Source organism: Saimiri boliviensis, chromosome 14 (genome assembly GCF_048565385.1).
Source record: "Saimiri boliviensis isolate mSaiBol1 chromosome 14, mSaiBol1.pri, whole genome shotgun sequence".
In the NCBI taxonomy this organism is placed as follows: domain Eukaryota; kingdom Metazoa; phylum Chordata; class Mammalia; order Primates; family Cebidae; genus Saimiri; species Saimiri boliviensis.
In genome coordinates this window covers 41885252-41902795 of record NC_133462.1, presented here as the reverse complement: position 1 = coordinate 41902795, position 17544 = coordinate 41885252, and the positions used below count along the sequence as shown (strand labels likewise).

Below are 17544 nucleotides of genomic sequence, written 5' to 3'. Positions count from 1 at the left end.
TTTTTTTGGTATTTTTAGTAGAGAGAGGGTTTTGCCATGTTGGCCAGGCTGCTTTTGAACTCCTGACATCAAGCGAGCCACCTGCCTCGGCCTCCCAAAGTGTGCTGGGATTACAGGTGTGAGCCACCGCACCCCAGCCGGCCTTGACTTTTGAAGGTGCCCTCTACCTGTGCCTCCCCCCACCAGAAGGCAGAGCAGAGCCAGAGTCGTGGGGGCCGGTGGTTGTAAACAGAGTTTTATTGATGGGGAGGGGGCTAGGGGAGGCAAACTCCAGAGAGGGTGGAGGACCCAGCCGGCCACGTGGCATGCATGGTCAGCTGGCGGTCAGAGAGGGGAGCTCACAAGAGGACGGGTGGCGTGGGACTCTCTCACCACCCTGGGGCCGTATTTACAGGGGGGCCCCACCCGCCTTCGCCACCCCCCAGGCCCCCAAGCCCTTTAGACAGCTGCTGCCAATGTGACTTCTGGGCAGACCCTCCCCGTGTCCCCTGCCTGAAACCCCAGCATTGCCCCCGCTTCCCTCTGCAGAGTGGTGGTGGGGGGGCGGGGAGTTCAAACTCCTAACCGGCACCTCAGAGGCCCCCGGCCTTCTGGAAGCCCCAGCATCGGATCAGCCAACGCCCAGACCGCTGGGGCCACCACACTCGCTCGTGGACACACACCCCGCACGCGTGGCCCACCCGACACACACGCCCACAGAAGCCCTCGCTGGCACACACACTCACGCCCATCTCCCCGGCCCCTTGCACACGAACACAGCACGCACACGCACGCACACCCACACACGCCAGGGGCCTGGGTCGGGGAGGGACCTTTTCAGGGGTTGGGGAGGGCTTGGGTCTGCAGCTGTGGGCTCTGCGCTGCTCACCCGGCCTCCAAGCCTCCCCGGCCCGCCGTCACCCCGAGAACAGAGTTGTGCAATTGGTTAGAAAACTGCAAAAGAAACCCAAAACTGCAAAAGAAACCCAAAACCTACGCGCGTAAGGTCAACCTCAAATCCATAGCGAAGTCCTCCCGCCCACCCACCCCCAAACCGTCTCAGCGTCCTGCGGCCCCGGGTCGGGGGAGGGCGAGCTGGTTGTGCTTCCTTGTGGCGGAGGGGGCCCCCCACTCCGCGGGTGGGCCGGGGGGCTTGAGCACCCACTCGGAGCTGCCCCGGGCCCGGCGTTCTGGCACCGTCTCTCGCTCCTGGTTCCCGTGGCTGGCACTGCCAAGGCATCGGGGGTCCCCGGCCTAGGGCACGGGGGGCGCAGTCCTGTCCGTCCCCCCATAGGGGAGGAGATGGCCCAAGTCCGTGCCGGGCCGCGCGTGGCAGCCCCGGTGGCGGTCCCCAGGCCGGGCCTCGCCGCTGTTGAAGGTGTGGGTGCGGCGCAGGGCGGCGGCCGGAGGGCCGTGGGGGCCCGGTGGTCTCCGCAGGCTGCCCGTCGGGGGTGGGCTCCAGGGCCGCGGGAGGCCATCGGCGGCTGAGGCTGGGTCCAAGGGGCCCGTGGGCGCCGACACCACCCTCCTGCGGTCCGGGCTGGCGTGGGGAGTGAGTGGGAAGTCGCCGTGGGAGGTGCGGCCGGGCCGGGCAGCATAGAGGCGCGCGTCGGGGGTCGGATCCCCTGGCGCGGGGGACTGCTCGGGGGCCCGGGCGGGGGCCAGCAGCAGGAGGGAGGACGAGGCGGAGGCCGGGAGCAGGGGGTGGCCGTGGTCCCAGGCGCGGGGGCCCAGGGCGTGGGGGTGCGGGTGCGGGGTGGGCAGGCGCTTCTGTGGCAGCGGCGTCTGCTCGGGCGTGGGCAGCAGCCCCGAGTCCAGGTCGTGGGGCCCGCCCTGCAGCAGCGTGGCCTTGGCCCAGCCGTTCTGCATCAGGGGCGCCAGCAGGGCCTCGGGGGGGACCCCGGCGCCACCGCCGCCGCCCCCGCCCCGGCCCCCGGGGCCCTGCGCCCTGCGCTCGCCCAGGCGGCTGACGCTCAGCACCGCCTCGCCCGCCCCGTGCGCCAGGATGGCCTCCTTGTCCTTGCGCCGGGCCAGCTCCCGCCGCTCGCGGAGACCTACGAACCAGCCCACGCTGAAGCCAGACACCACGGCTCCCACCACGAAGGCCGCCACCGACGATGTCACCAGCAGGTTCACGGACACCAGCCCCGCGCGGTCGTCAGAGAGGCTGGCCCGCAGGAGTCCTGGGCGGGGAGCGCCGGGGTGAGGGGGGCCTGGCGGGCCGCCCTGGGCACCCCTCCTGCCCCCTCGGGCCCTCTATCTTCTACTTTATTGATTTCTTTGACAGAGTCTGGCTCTGTCCCCCAAGCTGGAGTGCAGTGGTGCAGCTCACTGCAACCCTGCCTGCGGCTACCCTGTTTGCTTTACTTTTTTACTTTTAATTTTTGAAAAGGAGTTTTGCTCTTGTCGCCCAGGCTGAAGTGCAACGTCACCATCTCAGCCCACTGCAACCTCCGCCTTCCGGGTAAAAGGGATTCTCCTACCTCAGCCTCCCCAGTAGCTGAGATTGCAAGCATGTATCACCATACCCGGCTAATTTTTTTTTTTTTTTAAGTAAAGATGGGGTTTCTCCATGTTGGTCAGGCTGGTCTCGAACTCTCAACCTCAGGTGATCCACCGACCTCAGCTTCCCAAAGTGCTGGGATTACAGGTGTGAGCTACTGCACCTAGCCACCTTGTTATTTTATGAAAGACAGGATCTTGGCCAGGCACAGTGGCTCACATCTGTAATTCCAGCACTTTGCGAGGCCGAAGTGGGCAAATAACCTGAGGTCAACAGTTTGAGACCAGCTTGGCCAACACGGAGAAACCCCATCTCTACAAAGAATACAAAAGTTAGCCAGGCGTGGTGGTGCACACCTGTAATCTCAGGTACTCGGGAGGAGGTTGCAGTGAGCCGAGATTGCACCACTGCACTCCAGCCTGGGTGACAGCAAGACTCTGTCTCAAAAAAAAAAAAAAAAAAAAAAAAAAGGCGGTCTTGCTCTGTCGCCCAGGCTGGAATGCAGTGGCCTGATCACAGCTCACTGCAGCCTCCACCTCCCTGGGGTCAAGTGGTCCTCCTGCCTCAGCCTCCAGAGTAGCTGGGACTACAGGTGAGCACCACCACATCTGGATGATCTTAAGGTTTTTTTTTTTTTTGAAACGGAGTTTCGCTCTTGTTACCCAGGCTCGAGTGCAATGGCGCGATCTCGGCTCACCGCAACCTCCGCCTCCTGGGTTCAGGCAATTCTCCTGCCTCAGCCTCCTGAGTAGCTGGGATTACAGGCACGCACCACCATGCCCAGCTAATTTTTTTGTATTTGTAGTAGAGACGGGGTTTCACCATGTTGACCAGGATGGTCTCGATCCCTTGACCTCGTGATCCACCCGCCTTGGCCTCCCAGAGTGCTGGGATTACAGGCTTGAGCCACCGCGCCCGGCGGTTTTTTTTTTTTTTTTAGAAACAGGGTTTCACTATGTTGCCCAGGCTGGCCTGGAACTCCTGACCTCCAGTGATCCTCCTGTCTCAGCCTCTCAAAATGCTGGGATCGCAGGCATGAGCCTCCACATCTGGCCCCTTCGGTCCTATAGAAGTTGGTCTCTGCCTTCTGTTGTCTCTTCATCCCTGTCAAAGCCTGTCCATTTCTTGGTGTCTCTTTGTCTTCTGGGGTCTCTGTTCTTCTCCCATCTCCCTCCCCAAGAAATGAGACCTCCCCACATCTTTCTTTCTTTCTGTTTTTTGAGGCAGAGTTTTGTTCTTTGCCCAGGCTGGAGTGCAATGGCGCGATCTCGGCTCACAATAACCTCCGCCTCCCGGTTCAAGCGATTCTCCTGCCTCAGCCTCCCGAGTAGCTGGGATTACAGGCGCCCGCCACCATGCCCGGCTAATTTTGTATTTTTAGTAGAGACGGGGTTTCTCCATGTTGGTCAGGCTGGTCTCGAACTCCTGACCTCAGGTGATCCACCCACCTCGGCCTCCCAAAGTGCTGGGATGACAGGCGTGAACCACCCCACCTGGCCAACTCCCCACACCTTTCTAAAGTCAGTTGGAATCCAGTTTCCCCCCCCACCCCCCCCAGAGGGTTCGAGGGTCTCCCAGCGTCCCCTCTCCCCTCCCTTGTGGTGGGGGATGGGGGTCTTAGCTTAGCCTGCCATCCCCCCCCCCCACACTCACCTGTGCAGTCCCCTAAGCCTGAGGTGCTGGCCCCGGACACGTCCTGTTCAAAGGCGGCTCTAATGGGGAGAGGAGGCACCATCAGGAGAGCTCTGTCTCACAGTCAGACGCCAGGGGGATCATGGGCGGGTCCAACACCCTCTCCACCCCCTCCCTCTCCCGAAGTACCTGGTGCCTGGGCTGAGGAAGATGCAGGAGCCATCGGGGGCCCACCCGCAGTAGGGGTCCTGACTGCCGATACAGTTCCTAGAGCAGACCAGAGACCAAATAGAACAAGTGACCAACTCCCTCACACAGCCCCGGCGGGGACAGCAACCTGTGGGCCCTGTTCTAAGCACCTGCTTTTTAAATTTTTATTTTATTTTGTTTGGTTTATTTATTTATTTATGAGAGAGAGTCTTGCTCTTGTTGCCCAGACTGGAGTGCAATGGTGTGACCTCAGCTCACTGCAGCCTCCACCTCCGAGGTTCAAGTGATTCCCCTGCCTCAGCCTCCCGGGTAGGATTACAGGCACCCGCCACCACGCCCGGCTAATTTTGTATTTTTAGCAGAGACAGGGTTTCTCCACGTTGGTCAGGCTGGTCTCGAACTCCTGACCTCAGGTGATCTGCCTGCCTCGGCCTCCCAAACTGCTGGGATTATAGTCGTGAGCCACCACACCTGGCCTTTAAAAAAAAATTTTTTTTAAGTTTTTAAAGTAAAACTGAAATGTTTTTCTTTAAGAGACAGGGTCTTGTTCTGTCACCTGGGCTGGAGCACAGTGGCACAGTCACAGTTTACTGCAGCCTCAACCACCCAGGCTCAACCGGTCCTCCTGCCTCAGCCTTCTGAGTAGCTGCAGCCAGAGGCGTTTGCCACCAGGCCCAGTGAATTTTTGCTTTTTTTTTTTTTTTTGAGACGGAGTTTCGCTCTTGTTACCCAGGCTGGAGTGCAATGGCGCGATCTCGGCTCACCGCAACCTCCGCCTCCTGGGTTCAGGCAATTCTCCTGCCTCAGCCTCCTGAGTAGCTGGGATTACAGGCACGTGTCACTGTGCCCAGCTAATTTTTTGTATTTTTAGTAGAGACGGGGTTTCACTATGTTGACCAGGATGGTCTCGATCTCTTGACCTCGTGATCCACCCGCCTCGGCCTCCCAAAGTGCTGGGATTACAGGCTTGAGCCACCGCGCCCGGCTTTTTTTTTTTTTTTTTTTTTTTTTTAAGGGATAGTCTCACTATGCTGTGTTGCCCAGGCTGGTCTTAAACTCCTGGGTTCGAGCAATCTTCCCACCTTGGCCTACCAAGGTGCTGGGATGACAGGCGTGAGCCACTGTGCCCAGCCCCTGCCTCTTAGCAGCAACTCCTGGCGTCTTCAGAACAAATCGGAGTGCAGGGCACTGTTCACTGCCCATTTTACAGATAAACAAACTGAGGCTCGAGAAAGTCAATGTTTGCCCAAGTGGCAGAGCTGGGTGGCAGCCCAGGCATCGTGCCAGAGATTGTGCCCTTGGACTTGGAGCTGCCGGGTCATTGTTACAATAGCGGCGGGCAGGACGCAGGGTCCCCCGCATTGACAGCAAACATGGATGGCACGCATCCCAGCTTTGCTCCCGTTTTAGAGGCAGGGAAACAGCCCCCCGCCCTGGTCCCTGGTTCTCCTTCCCCTGCTGTCTCCTCCTGGCAGCAGCCACCAGAGGGCACCAGTGAGCACCTGAGTCAGGGCCGTTCCCTCCTCTGCCTGCAACCCTACATGGCTCCCACCTTTCTCGGGGTCAAAGCCCACGTGCTCCCAAGACCCACGGGCCTGCACTAACTGCTCCGTCCCCTCCCCCACCAATCCTCCTCTCTTCCCGCTCTCTTCCTTGCTCACTCTGCTCCAGCCACACCGGCCCCCTCGCTGTTCTTCCAATACACCAGGTGTGGTCCTGCCCCCGGGCCTCTGCACGGGCTGTGCTCTCTGCCCAGCTCAGTGACTAGGACACTGTTGGGCTTTTGACGGGAACCCTTCCCTCCCTCCGTGAGCTCAGCCTCCCTTGCTTCCTGCCCGCGGCTGGCCTGGGGTGGACACTCACTTCATACACCCCGAGTACTGCTGGCAGCGGGCCACGGGCACTCGGACCACGCAGCGGGGGAAGGCAGCCAGCAGGCCCCCGGACGCTGCGTCCAGCTCCAAGCTCAGCAGCCGCTGCCCTGCCTCGCCACCGCCGGGCCGTCCACACCTGGGGACAAGCAGAGCGGTGAGGCTGAGGGCACCTGCCCATCTCCCCTCCTGCCGGCGAGCCCTCCCCACCTTTGCCCGGACTCACCTGTCTGGCCGGTAGGTCTCAAACTCCTCCAGGAAGACACTGAGCCCGGATGTCCCTGAGGTGCTGGCATTGGGCTGGACAAGGAACTTGAGGACGGTCCCTGCCTCGGAACCCAGGAAGACAACGGTCTGGTTGCCCCAGGGGCCAGCTCCCACGTCCACGGCCACTCGAGTCAGCTGGTGCCTGGGGGACAGTGCGGGGAGGGGTCAGGCTGGCCACGTATGCCCCAGGAGCCCCCGGCCACCACATGCCACCAACATGAGCATGGGCCTGGTTATCCAGGTGCACCCAGACGCTGACACACCAACACAGGCCACAGCTATACATCTGTGTGTACACGGACGCCACTCACACGGTGAACACACAGGCACAAGGGCATACTCGCCAAAAACACAACCCCTAACCAGACTCTCCCTGGCCCTGTCTCTTTGGTTGAAACAGAGTCTCACTCTGTCGGCCAGGCTGGAGTGCAGTGGCGTGAGGTCGGCTCACTGCAACCTCCGCCTCCTGGGTTCAATCGATTCTCCTGCCTCAGCCTCCTAAGTAGCTGGGACTAAAGGCGTGTGCCACCATACCGAGCTAATTTTTTTTGTATTTTTAGTAGAGTCAGGGTTTCACCACTTGGGCAGGCTGGTCTTGAACTCCTGACCTCAGGTGATCCACCCCCACTCAGCCTCCCAAAGTGTTGGGATTACACGCGTGAGTCACCATGCCAGGTGCCCCTTTCTCCTGATGCGTATGTGTGTCTGTGTACCTTTCAATCTCTTTCTCTGTCTTTTGTCTCTCTTTCCTGTCTCTGTCTGTCTGTCTCTGATTATCTTTCTCCTGTCTCTGTCTGTCTCTGATTGTCTCTCTCCTCTGTCTCTGATCGTCTCTCTCCTGTCTCTTTCTGTCTCTGATCGTCTCTCTCCTGTCTCTGTCTGTCTGTCTCTGATCATCTCTCTCCTGTCTCTGTCTGTCTGTCTCTGATCATCTCTCTCCTCTCTCTGTCTTGTCTCTAATCGTCTCTCTCCTGTCTCTGTCTGTCTGTCTCTGATCATCTCTCTCCTCTCTCTGTCTGTCTCTGATCGTCTCTCTGCTGTCTCTGTCTGTCTGTCTCTGATCGTCTCTCTCCTGTCTCTGTCTGTCTGTCTGTCTCTGATCATCTCTCTCCTGTCTCTGTCTGTCTGTCTCTGATCATCTCTCTCCTCTCTCTGTCTTGTCTCTAATCGTCTCTCTCCTGTCTCTGTCTGTCTCTGATCATCTCTCTCTCTCTGTCTGTCTCTGATCGTCTCTCTGCTGTCTCTGTCTGTCTGTCTCTGATCGTCTCTCTGCTGTCTCTGTCTGTCTGTCTCTGATCATCTCTCTCCTGTCTCTGTCTGTCTCTGATCATCTCTCTCCTGTCTCTGTCTGTCTGTCTCTGATCATCTCTCTCCTGTCTCTGTCTGTCTGTCTCTGATCATCTCTCTCCTCTCTCTGTCTTGTCTCTAATCGTCTCTCTCCTGTCTCTGTCTGTCTGTCTCTGATCATCTCTCTCCTCTCTCTGTCTGTCTCTGATCATCTCTCTGCTGTCTCTGTCTGTCTGTCTCTGATCGTCTCTCTGCTGTCTCTGTCTGTCTGTCTCTGATCATCTCTCTCCTGTCTCTGTCTGTCTGTCTGTCTCTGATCATCTCTCTCTTGTCTCTGTCTCCCACTTTGTTCTCCTGGTATATATCTGTCTACCTTTTTTCTTTCTGTGAGATGGAGCCTCACTTTGTTGCCCAGGCTGGAGCGCAACAGTTTGATTCAACTCACTGCAACCTGCGCCTCCTGGGTTCAAGCGATTCTCCTGCCTCAGCCTCCCGAGTAGCTGGGATTACAGGCACCCACTACCACACCGGGCTAATTTTTGTATTTTAAGTAGACACGAGGTTTCTCCATGTTGGCCAGGCTGGTCTCAAACTCCTGGCCTTAGGTGATCCGGCTGCCTTGGCGTCCCAAAGTGCTGGGATTACAGGCATGAGCCACCGCACCCGGCGACCTGCCTGTCACCGCCTGATCTTTCTCTATCTCTCTGTGTCTCTGTCTCCAGCTCTCCGGGCAGCGTCGGAAGCTGTGGGCTCACCTGTGCTGAGTTTCTGGCTCCTCTAACCTTCCCTCTACCCTGTACTCTCTCTTAGCCATGCCCTGCCCCTCCTGACCTCATCAGGGTCCTCACGATCCAGGGCGCATGGCCCAGCGAGGGCACCGCCTCGTCCATCAGAGGGTGGGTCTTGACGAAGTTGAGGATGTCATCCGGCAGGGCGCTGGAGGCATTGTACTGCGTTCCGGGGGCCGCGCAGCACCCAGGCCTGGGGTGACATGGGTGCAGTCAGGATGAACGTAAAGGTCTTCATAAAGGGGCCTGATACACCAGGGGACCCACTGCCTTACCCAACGGGCCTCGATTTTCTTTCTTTCTTTTTTTTTTTTTTTGAGACGGAGTTTCGCTCTTGTTACCCAGGCTGGAGTGCAATAGCGCGATCTCGGCTCACCGCCACCTCCGCCTCCTGGGTTCAGGCAATTCTCCTGCCTCAGCCTCCCTAGTAGCTGGGACTACAGGCCTGCGCCACCATGCCCAGCTAATTTTTGTATTTTTAGCAGAGACGGGGTTTCACCACGTTGACCAGGATGGCCTCGATCTCTTGACCTCATGATCCACCTGCCTCAGCCTCCCAAAGTGCTGGGATTACAGGCTTGAGCCACCGCTCCCGGCTCTTTTTTTTTTAAAAAAAGATGGGGTTTCACCATATTGATCAGGCTGGTCTCGAACTCCTGACCTCAGGTGATCCACCCACCTCAGCCTCCCAAAGTGCTGGGATTACAGGCGTGAGCCACCGCACCTGGCTCTCTCTCTTTTTTTTTTTTTTTAAATTTTTTTTGTTTTTAAGAGACAGGGTTTCACCATGTTGGTCAGGCTGGTCTTGAACTCCTGACCTCAGGTGATCCGCCCTCCTCGGCCTCCCAAAGTGCTGGGATTACAGGTATGAGCCACTGTGCCCGGCCTCAATTTTCTTATTCTTTTTTTTTGAGACAGAGTCTCACTCTGTCACCAGGCTGGAGTGCAGTGGTGCAATCTCAGCTCACTGCAACCTCCGCCTCCCGGGTCAAGTGATTCTCCTGCCTCTGCCTCCCAAGCAGCTGGGACTACAGGTGCCTACCACCATGCCAGATACTTTTTATATTTTTAGTAGAGACGGGGTCTCACCAGGTTGACCAGGATGGTCTCAATCTCTTGACCTCATGATCTGCCCACCTCAGCCTCCCAAAGTACTGGGATTACAGGTGTGAGCCACCGTGCCCGATCTCTTTTTTTTCTTTTTTTTGTTTGAGACAGAGTCTCAATCTGTCACCCAGGCTGGAGTGCAATGGCAAAATCTCACTCACTGCAACCTCTGCCTCCTGGGTTCAAGTGATTCTCCTGCCTCAGCCTCCCAAGTGGCTGAGATTACAGGCATGCACCATTACACCTGGCTAATTTTTGCATTTTTAGTAGAGACAGGGTTTCGCCATGTTGGCCAGGCTGGTCTTGAACCCTTGACCTCTGGTGATCTGCCCACCTCAGCCTCCCAAAGTGCTAGGATTATAGGTGTGAGCCACCGCACCCGGCCTCAGTTTTTCCCATCTGCATAACGGGTACAGCTGAACTCAGCATCAGCTAAGTAACCACCCGGAAGCCCCAGCCCTCGGCCCTGGGGACCAGGACTTCATCTGGGCACATGACTCGGGATGGAGGGGATTCTCACCGGGGTCGAGGCACCTGATCCTCCGGCACCGGCGTCCAGATGGACTCGGGTGACTTCTGCTCTCGGAAGCGCCCTTCAAACACAGCTGCCACCTGAGTCATGTCAAAGGCGCAGACAGCCGAGCCAGGGATGCTGAGGGGTCGGGATGAGAGAGTGTCGTCAGCCCAGTGGGAGACCCCACCTCAGAGAGGCGTGTGCAGGAGCCTCTGTCCCCAGAAGCCAGCAAATCTCCAGTCTTCCGGGGCCAGAGATGTCCCCTGCCCCTCCTCCATCTGTCCAGCACAGCCTCTGCTCCCGAGTAACCTCTCAGATTGGACCACAGTGCAGTGTCTCCGAGGCCACCCCCTGTCCAGGCCCCCATCCCTGTTTCACTGGACGTCCTGCCTCTGCACTGCCACTGTTAGAACCCATGAACCCATTCCCCAGCAGGCGTTTTCCTTTTCTTCAGATGGAGTTTTGCTCTTGTTGCCCAGGCTGGAGTGCAATGGCGCGATCTCGGCTCACCGCAACCTCCACCTCCTGGGTTCAAGCAATTCTCCTGCCTCAGCCTCCGGAGTAACTGGGATTACAGGCACGCACCACCATGCCCAGCTAATTTTGTATTTTTTAGTAGAGACGGGGTTTCTCCATGTTGGTCAGGTTGGTCTCGAACTCCTGACCTCAGGTGATCTGCCTGCCTCAGCCTCCCAAAGTGCTGGGATTACAGGCGTGAGCCACTGTGCCTGCCGCTTTTTTATTTTTTGAGACTGAGTCTTTTCTTTCCTTTTTTTTTTTTTTTTTTTGAGACGAAGTTTCGCTCTTGTTACCCAGGCTGGAGTGCAATGGCGCGATCTCAGCTCACCGCAACCTCTGCCTCCTGGGTTCAGGCAATTCCCCTGCCTCAGCCTCCTGAGTAGCTGGGATTACAGGTGCGCGCCACCATGCCCAGCTAATGTTTTGTATTTTTAGTAGAGACGGGGTTTCACAATGTTGACCAGGATGGTCTCGATCTCTTGACCTCGTGATCCACCTGCCTCGGCCTCCCAAAGTGCTGGGATTACAGGCTTGAGCCACCGCGTCCGGCGAAACTGAGTCTTGCTCTGTCACCCAGGCTGGCGTGCAGTGGCGTGATCTTAGCTCACTGCAACCTCCACCTCCCGGATTCAAGTGATTCTCCTACCTCAGCCTCCTGAGTAGCTGGAAATTACATGCACCCGCCACCACGGCTGGCTAATTTTTGTATTTTTAGTAGAGACAGGGTTTCACCATGTTGGCCAGGCTGGTTTCGAACTCCTGACCTTAAATGATCTGTCCACCTCGGCCTCCCAAAGTGCTGGAATTACAGGCGTGAGCCTCCGAGCCTGGCCTCCCAGCAGCCTTTTTAAAAACGCAAATCTGATTTCATCCCTCTTGCTCTTCACTCCTTCATGGCTCCCTCGTGCTCTCGGGAAAAAGTCCAGGCTCCTGCCTGCAGCCCGCAAGGCCTTGCCCGATCCGTCCCATCACTTCCCTGCCTCACGTCCTCCATTCTCCCCTGGTTCCCTTCCTACACAGGACCTCTCGCGATTACTTAAATATACCAAACTTGGCCGGGCGCAGTAGCTCAGTTCTGTAATCCCAGCACTTTGGGAGGAGGCTGAGGCGGTCAGAACACCTGAGGTCAGGAGTTCGAGACCAGCCTGGCCAACATGGTGAAACCCTATCTCTACTAAAAATACAAAAATTAGCTGGGTGTTGTGGCGGGCACCTGTAATCCCAGCTACTCAGGAGGCTGAGGCAGGAGAATCGCTTGAAACCGGAAGGCAGAGGTTGCAGTGAGCCAATATCGTGCCACTGCACTCCAGCCTGGTGACAGAGCGAGACTCTGTCTCAAAAAAAAAAAAAAAAAAAAAAAAAAAAAAAAAAAAAAACCCAAAAAACAAAAAAAAAACAAACTCACTGCAGCCTCAGGGCCTTTGCACGTGCTGTTTCTCCAACCTTGAACACCGTTCCCACTTCCTCCATCTCACACCCAAAGCCTACCTCCGATGTCCACTCCTCCAGGAAGCCCTCCCTGCTCCTCTCTCCAAAGGCAGAGGATAAGGATATCTTTGGCCCAGTTCTGATCAAAGGGACTTAGAGGGTCAGTGTCAGCTTGTCCCACCCCAGCCTGGGGCTGAGGCCTCTCAGGGGTCTAATCCAGTCGTGCCCAACCTAGGACCCAGGGCGTATCTGGGGTGTGAAGTCAGGCCCTTTCTGCCCATGCCCATGCCCATCAAACACTCCCAGTTTGCTCCCATTGGTGGGCTCTGACCTGTTGCTGGGTGTGGAGAAGACCGCCAGGACCACGGGCCGGCCCCCCAGGCTGACCACGCCCGTGACAGCCTGCAGCACGTTGAAGTAGAAGTGGGAGTCGCCGGGCACAGAGCAATTGAGCCGCGCCTTCAGGAAAGACGTCCACTGCTTCTCCAGCACGCGGGGGGAGCCTCCCACGTCGTTCTTGCACACTCGGGCCACGCGGGACACCACCACCTGGGTGTGACAGTGGACAGATGGGGGCCTGAGCCTTGTGGCCTGGGAAGGCCTGCCCACAGGCTGTGCCACCCACCACCCAAGCTGGGATCCAGGAGTCTGGCCCTGACTCTGGTGGGACCCCGGCCAGCCACCGTTCCTCTCTGGGAACCAGCTTCCCTGGCAGAAATCCCCGGTAGGAATGACGATGATGATGATAGCAGCAGTGACGATCATCACTGCTTCCACTAAGAGCCACATTTTATTCTCATATCTCTTACGCTCTTTCCGAGGGGGCTACTGATACCCCCATTGTATATATGGGGAAACTGGTAAGAGGCACAGATTAAAGGAAGTGACCGGTCCATGGTCACAATAGGAGTTAGCGGCAGTCTGTGCACTTCAGCACTGCCTGGTTGCCTGGATGGAGGGATGAGTGCACGAGCAGATGGATGGATGATACAATGGAGGGATGAGTGGGCGGTGGATGGATAAATGAATATATCTGAAGAAGGATGGGAGTTAATGGAAGAGATGAATGAGGACAAGGTAATCAAGTAACTGGTCGGTAAGTAGATGGATGGGTGGGTGGATGGATGGACAGATGGATGGAGAGAAAACTAGGTGAACGGATGGATGGGTGGATGGATGGATGGATGGACGGATGGATCAATGGGTGGATGAGTGGATGGATGGATGGATGGATGGATGGATGGATGGACGGATGGGTGGGTGGGTGGATGGATGGATGGACGGATGGATCAATGGGTGGATGAGTGGATGGATGGATGGATGGATGGATGGGTGGGTGAATGGATGGATGGATGGGTGGATGGGTGGGTGGGTGGGTGGACGTATGGATGGGTGGGTGGATGGATGGGTGGGTGGATGGATGGATGGGTGCGTGGGTGGGTGGATGGATGGATGGGTGGGTGGGTGGATGCATGGATGGGTAGATGGATGGATGGATGGGTGGGTGGGTGGATGGATGGATGGATGGATGGGTGGATGGATGGATAGACAGGTGGATGGATGGATGGATGGATGCGTAGATGGATGGATCAATGGGTGGATAAGTGGATGGATGGATGGATGGACAGATGGATGGATGGATGGGTAGATGGATAGATGGATGGATCAATGGGTGGATGAGTAGATGGATGGATGGATAGATGGGTGGATGGATGGATGAGTGGATGGATGCATGGATAGATGGGTGGATGGATGGATGGGTGGGTGGTTAGATGGATGGATCAATGGGTGGATGAATGGATGTATGGATGGATGAATAAGTGGATGGGTAGATAGGTGGATGGATGGGTGGATGGATGGATGGATGGATAGATGGATGGATGGGTGGATGGACAGATGGGTAGATAGATGGATGGGTGGGTGGACAGATGAATGGGTGGGTGGGTTGATGAATGGATGGATGGATGGATGGGTGGATGGATGGATGGCTGGATAGATGGATGGAAGGGTGGGTGGATGGATGAATGGGCAGGTGGGCTGATGAATGGATGAACAGATGGATGGCTGGATGGGTAGATGGATAGATGGATGAATGGCTGGATGAGTGGATGGATAGATGGATGGATGGATGGGTGGATAGATGGATGGATCAATGGGTGGAAAAGTGGATGGATGGATGGATGGATCAGTGGATAGATAAATGGGTGGGTGGGTTGATGGATGGATGAATGGATAGATGGATGGGTGGGTGGATGGGTGAGTTGGGTGGGTGGATGGTTGGATGAGTGAGTGGATAGATTGATGGATGGGTGGATGGATGGGTGGGTGGGTGTGTGGATGGATATATAAATGGATGGAAGGATGTGTGGGTGCTTTGATGATGGGTGGGTGGATGAGATGGATAGATGGAAGGGTAGATGGATAAATGGATGGGTGGATAGACTGGTGGATAGATGGACAGATGGATTATGAAAGACGGATGGATGGATGGGTGAGTGAATGGGTAGATGGATGAATGGATGGGTAGGTGGACAGACTCGCAGATGGATGGATGGAATGGATGTGTGGGTGGATGGATGGATGTATAGGTGGGCGGGTAGGTAAATGGGTGGATGACGGGTGGGTGGATGTGTGGGTGGATAGATAAATGGATGGATGGGTGGTGCATGAATGGATGGGAGGATGGATTGGTGGATGGATGATGGATAGGTGGATGGATAGTTGGACTGATGGATGGATAAGATTGAAGGGTGGCTGAATGAACTGATGGGTGGATGGATGCATGGATGCATGGATGGATAGATGGATGGATGAATGGGTAGTAGGTGGATGAGTGGGTGGGTAGGCAGATGAGTAGATGGGTGAATGGGCTCATGAGTGTGGGTGGGGCTAGAGTCAGCTGGGTAAGTGGGAGGGTGAGCAGGTGGATGGACAGGTGAACAGGAGCAGCACCAGCTGTATCTGACTTCCAACTCAAGCCCCTCACCCGAGCTGAGTGCTCCATGGCTGCTCATAGATGCCTTCGGCCTCAGGGCCTGATCGTGGCTGGAAGGGAGGCCCTGGGGACCGGAAATGGAGGGCAGGACGCTCTCACCCATGTAGGGATTCATGAATCCACCTCCGCCCTCCCCTTCACATGATCAGAGCCTCCCAACTCCGTGCCCCACTGCACCAGCCTCACCTTCTCCAGGTAGTTAAACTCCATTGCAATCTCCCGGAAGAAGAAGTAGACATGGCTGCCCCACTCCACTGCATGGACAAAGTAAGGCTCTGCAGAAGAGGAGGGGTCAGAACTCAGCCCCTGACACGACAGAGGGGGTTTCTGGGGCTGAGAACTCACTGGCTTTTATGGTGAAGGGGGGACTTAGGCTGGTTACCCAGGCAAAATGAAACAGACTCAAAGTTTGTTTTTTTGCAGGGGAACGGAGGTCAGAAGCCGAAAATCGCTGTGTCTATTGCCGCAAATGGCAACATCAACTATTTTTTGTTACCTTCCTCCCTCATGTGTTGAAGAGCTCAGTCCTGCTATATCTTTTCTGGGGTTCCATTTTGGGCTTCTAAGCCACCCACTTCTAGCGGGTTCTACTTTAGATCCAACTAAACTTGTTCCTCTAGCTTTCTAGTCTTCAGAAAGGCCAACGGATTCCAAAGATGTGGTGGAAATGTCCCCCACAGAGCCTCTGGGACTCTTACTCTGGTGGGGGGATTTGATGAATGTCAGGTTCTGGACCCTGCCAGGTCTGGACCCACTGCCCTTTCTGGTCTCACCTTTGAACCACTTGGAGTCGTGTTTCACGGTGCGCAGGGTGGGCCGATCCCCGAGGCTGCGGTAGATGACGGCATCGATGGCTAGGAAGTCGGTAACGGTAGCTGTGAAGAGCATCCCCTCTGGATGGGTGGGGAAGGCAGGCAAGAGGTGAGACCGCAGAGGCCAGGGGCTGCGTGGGTCGAAACTCGATTTTCTGACTGAGCCCTGAGCCTAGGGGAACCCCTGTCTCCAGACTGAGCCTGGATCCCATCCAAGCCCCACCTCCACCCAAGCCCTGATCTTAACTCAGCCCCGAACCCACTGGGCCTCAATCCCAGCTGAGCCCCACACCTGGGCTGAGAGTCTGTCCATGTCACAGCTGGGACAAATGGTCATCCAGCTGCTTCTAAATGACCCAGACTCCGGAGTAGAAAATGTCAGGTCGTGCCTGTGGCTGGGGCTGATCAGATGGAGGTTGGGGGTACTTACCAGAGAAGAGGGCGACATTGGCGTGCTTGGGGTCGTACGGGCAGCGGGCCATACCGCTGATGTTGTCTCCCACAGGCTGCAGGGTGTCTATCTGCAGGGACCATGGGGTGTGACTGACAGATCTCCTGACCCCGCCTAGCAGCCCCTGGTTCCCACAGCTCCCCCGGCTCCCCACTCCAAGAGGAATCCCGGTCCAACATGGATTACTGTGTGGCCTTAGTCACTTAACCTCTCAGGGTCTCAGTTTACTGACCTGTAAACGGGTTTAAGAGTCGATCCCTAATTAGTCCTGTAACTGGCTCATTGACTAAGTAGCTACGGCTTCCCTGACCCCTGTACAGGCCTCATGTGGACAGCGCTGACCCTCTTGAACTTCAGGGGAGGAGGCAGGGAGAGTACACCCAGGAAGTCTTCCTGGAGGAAGTGACACGGCCTGGGGAAAGGCCATGGCCAAGGGCAGTCGGGAGAGCAGAGGCCTGGAGGTCGGACCTGGGGCGCATGGATTCTGGAGACTCACGCTGTAGTTGGCGCACACCGGGTTGAAGGCGTTGGAACCGCACACAAAGAGCGTGGACTCGTCCCGAAGGAGCAGCACCTTTACGAAGTTTCGACACTCGCCCTGGGGTGGAGGACAGGAGGGAGGGGGAGCGCGATGTGGGCGTGGCCACGGGCGTGGGCGTGGCCATGACCGGGGCTGTGTGGGGCGGGGCTAGGGCGGAGGGCCCGTCTGTGGTGGGCGTGGCCAAGGCAGGGGCTGAACCTAGGAATGGCTGGGGACGCCGCGCGGCAGGCAAGGCCCGGGTGGTGGGCGTGGTCAGACTATGGGCATAACCATGGCAACAGCAGAGTCCTAGCAGGGATGGAGAAGCATCCACTCTGGGCGTGGCCAGGGCCGATTAGGGTGGGGCATGGGCGTGACCAGAACTAACTGGGGGCGTGGTGGGCAGTTACGGCTTATTGGGGCCAGGTTGGGAGTGCGGCCAGCGCGCGGGAGGTGGGCGTGGCCTGGGCTTACTTGGGCGGGGCCAGGGCTGATATAGGAGGGGCCGGGAGGGGGCCTTAAGGATTGGGTGGGGTGTGAGCATGGCCAGGGTTGTTTGGAGCGGGGCTGGGGGTTGTGTTAGGACTGACTGGGGCAGGGGTGTGGCCGTAGCCAGACCTATTTGGGGCGTGGCTACGGCTAATTATGGCCAGGTTCGGGG

The 17544-nt window shown here is 57.0% G+C and overlaps 1 protein-coding gene across 2 annotated transcripts in view; it reads right to left on the bottom strand.

Moving 5' to 3' along the window:
• Positions 1–214: 214 nt before the first annotated feature.
• The window catches only part of SEMA6B (semaphorin 6B), a 41949-nt gene continuing 24619 nt past the window's right edge, over positions 215–17544 (bottom strand). Inside the window, exons 6-17 of one of the 2 annotated variants that reach the window (XM_039465619.2) lie at positions 16860–16961; positions 16343–16433; positions 15874–15993; positions 15287–15375; positions 12437–12654; positions 10165–10296; positions 8581–8730; positions 6422–6604; positions 6188–6334; positions 4304–4381; positions 4136–4194; positions 215–2162 (exon numbers count right to left, since the gene is read on the bottom strand). In XM_039465619.2, the coding sequence (XP_039321553.1) occupies positions 1234–2162; positions 4136–4194; positions 4304–4381; positions 6188–6334; positions 6422–6604; positions 8581–8730; positions 10165–10296; positions 12437–12654; positions 15287–15375; positions 15874–15993; positions 16343–16433; positions 16860–16961 (2298 nt within the window). In that variant the 3' untranslated portion in view covers positions 215–1233. The remainder of the gene's footprint in view (positions 2163–4135; positions 4195–4303; positions 4382–6187; positions 6335–6421; positions 6605–8580; positions 8731–10164; positions 10297–12436; positions 12655–15286; positions 15376–15873; positions 15994–16342; positions 16434–16859; positions 16962–17544) is intronic. The other variant, XM_039465618.2, reaches the window with a different exon arrangement.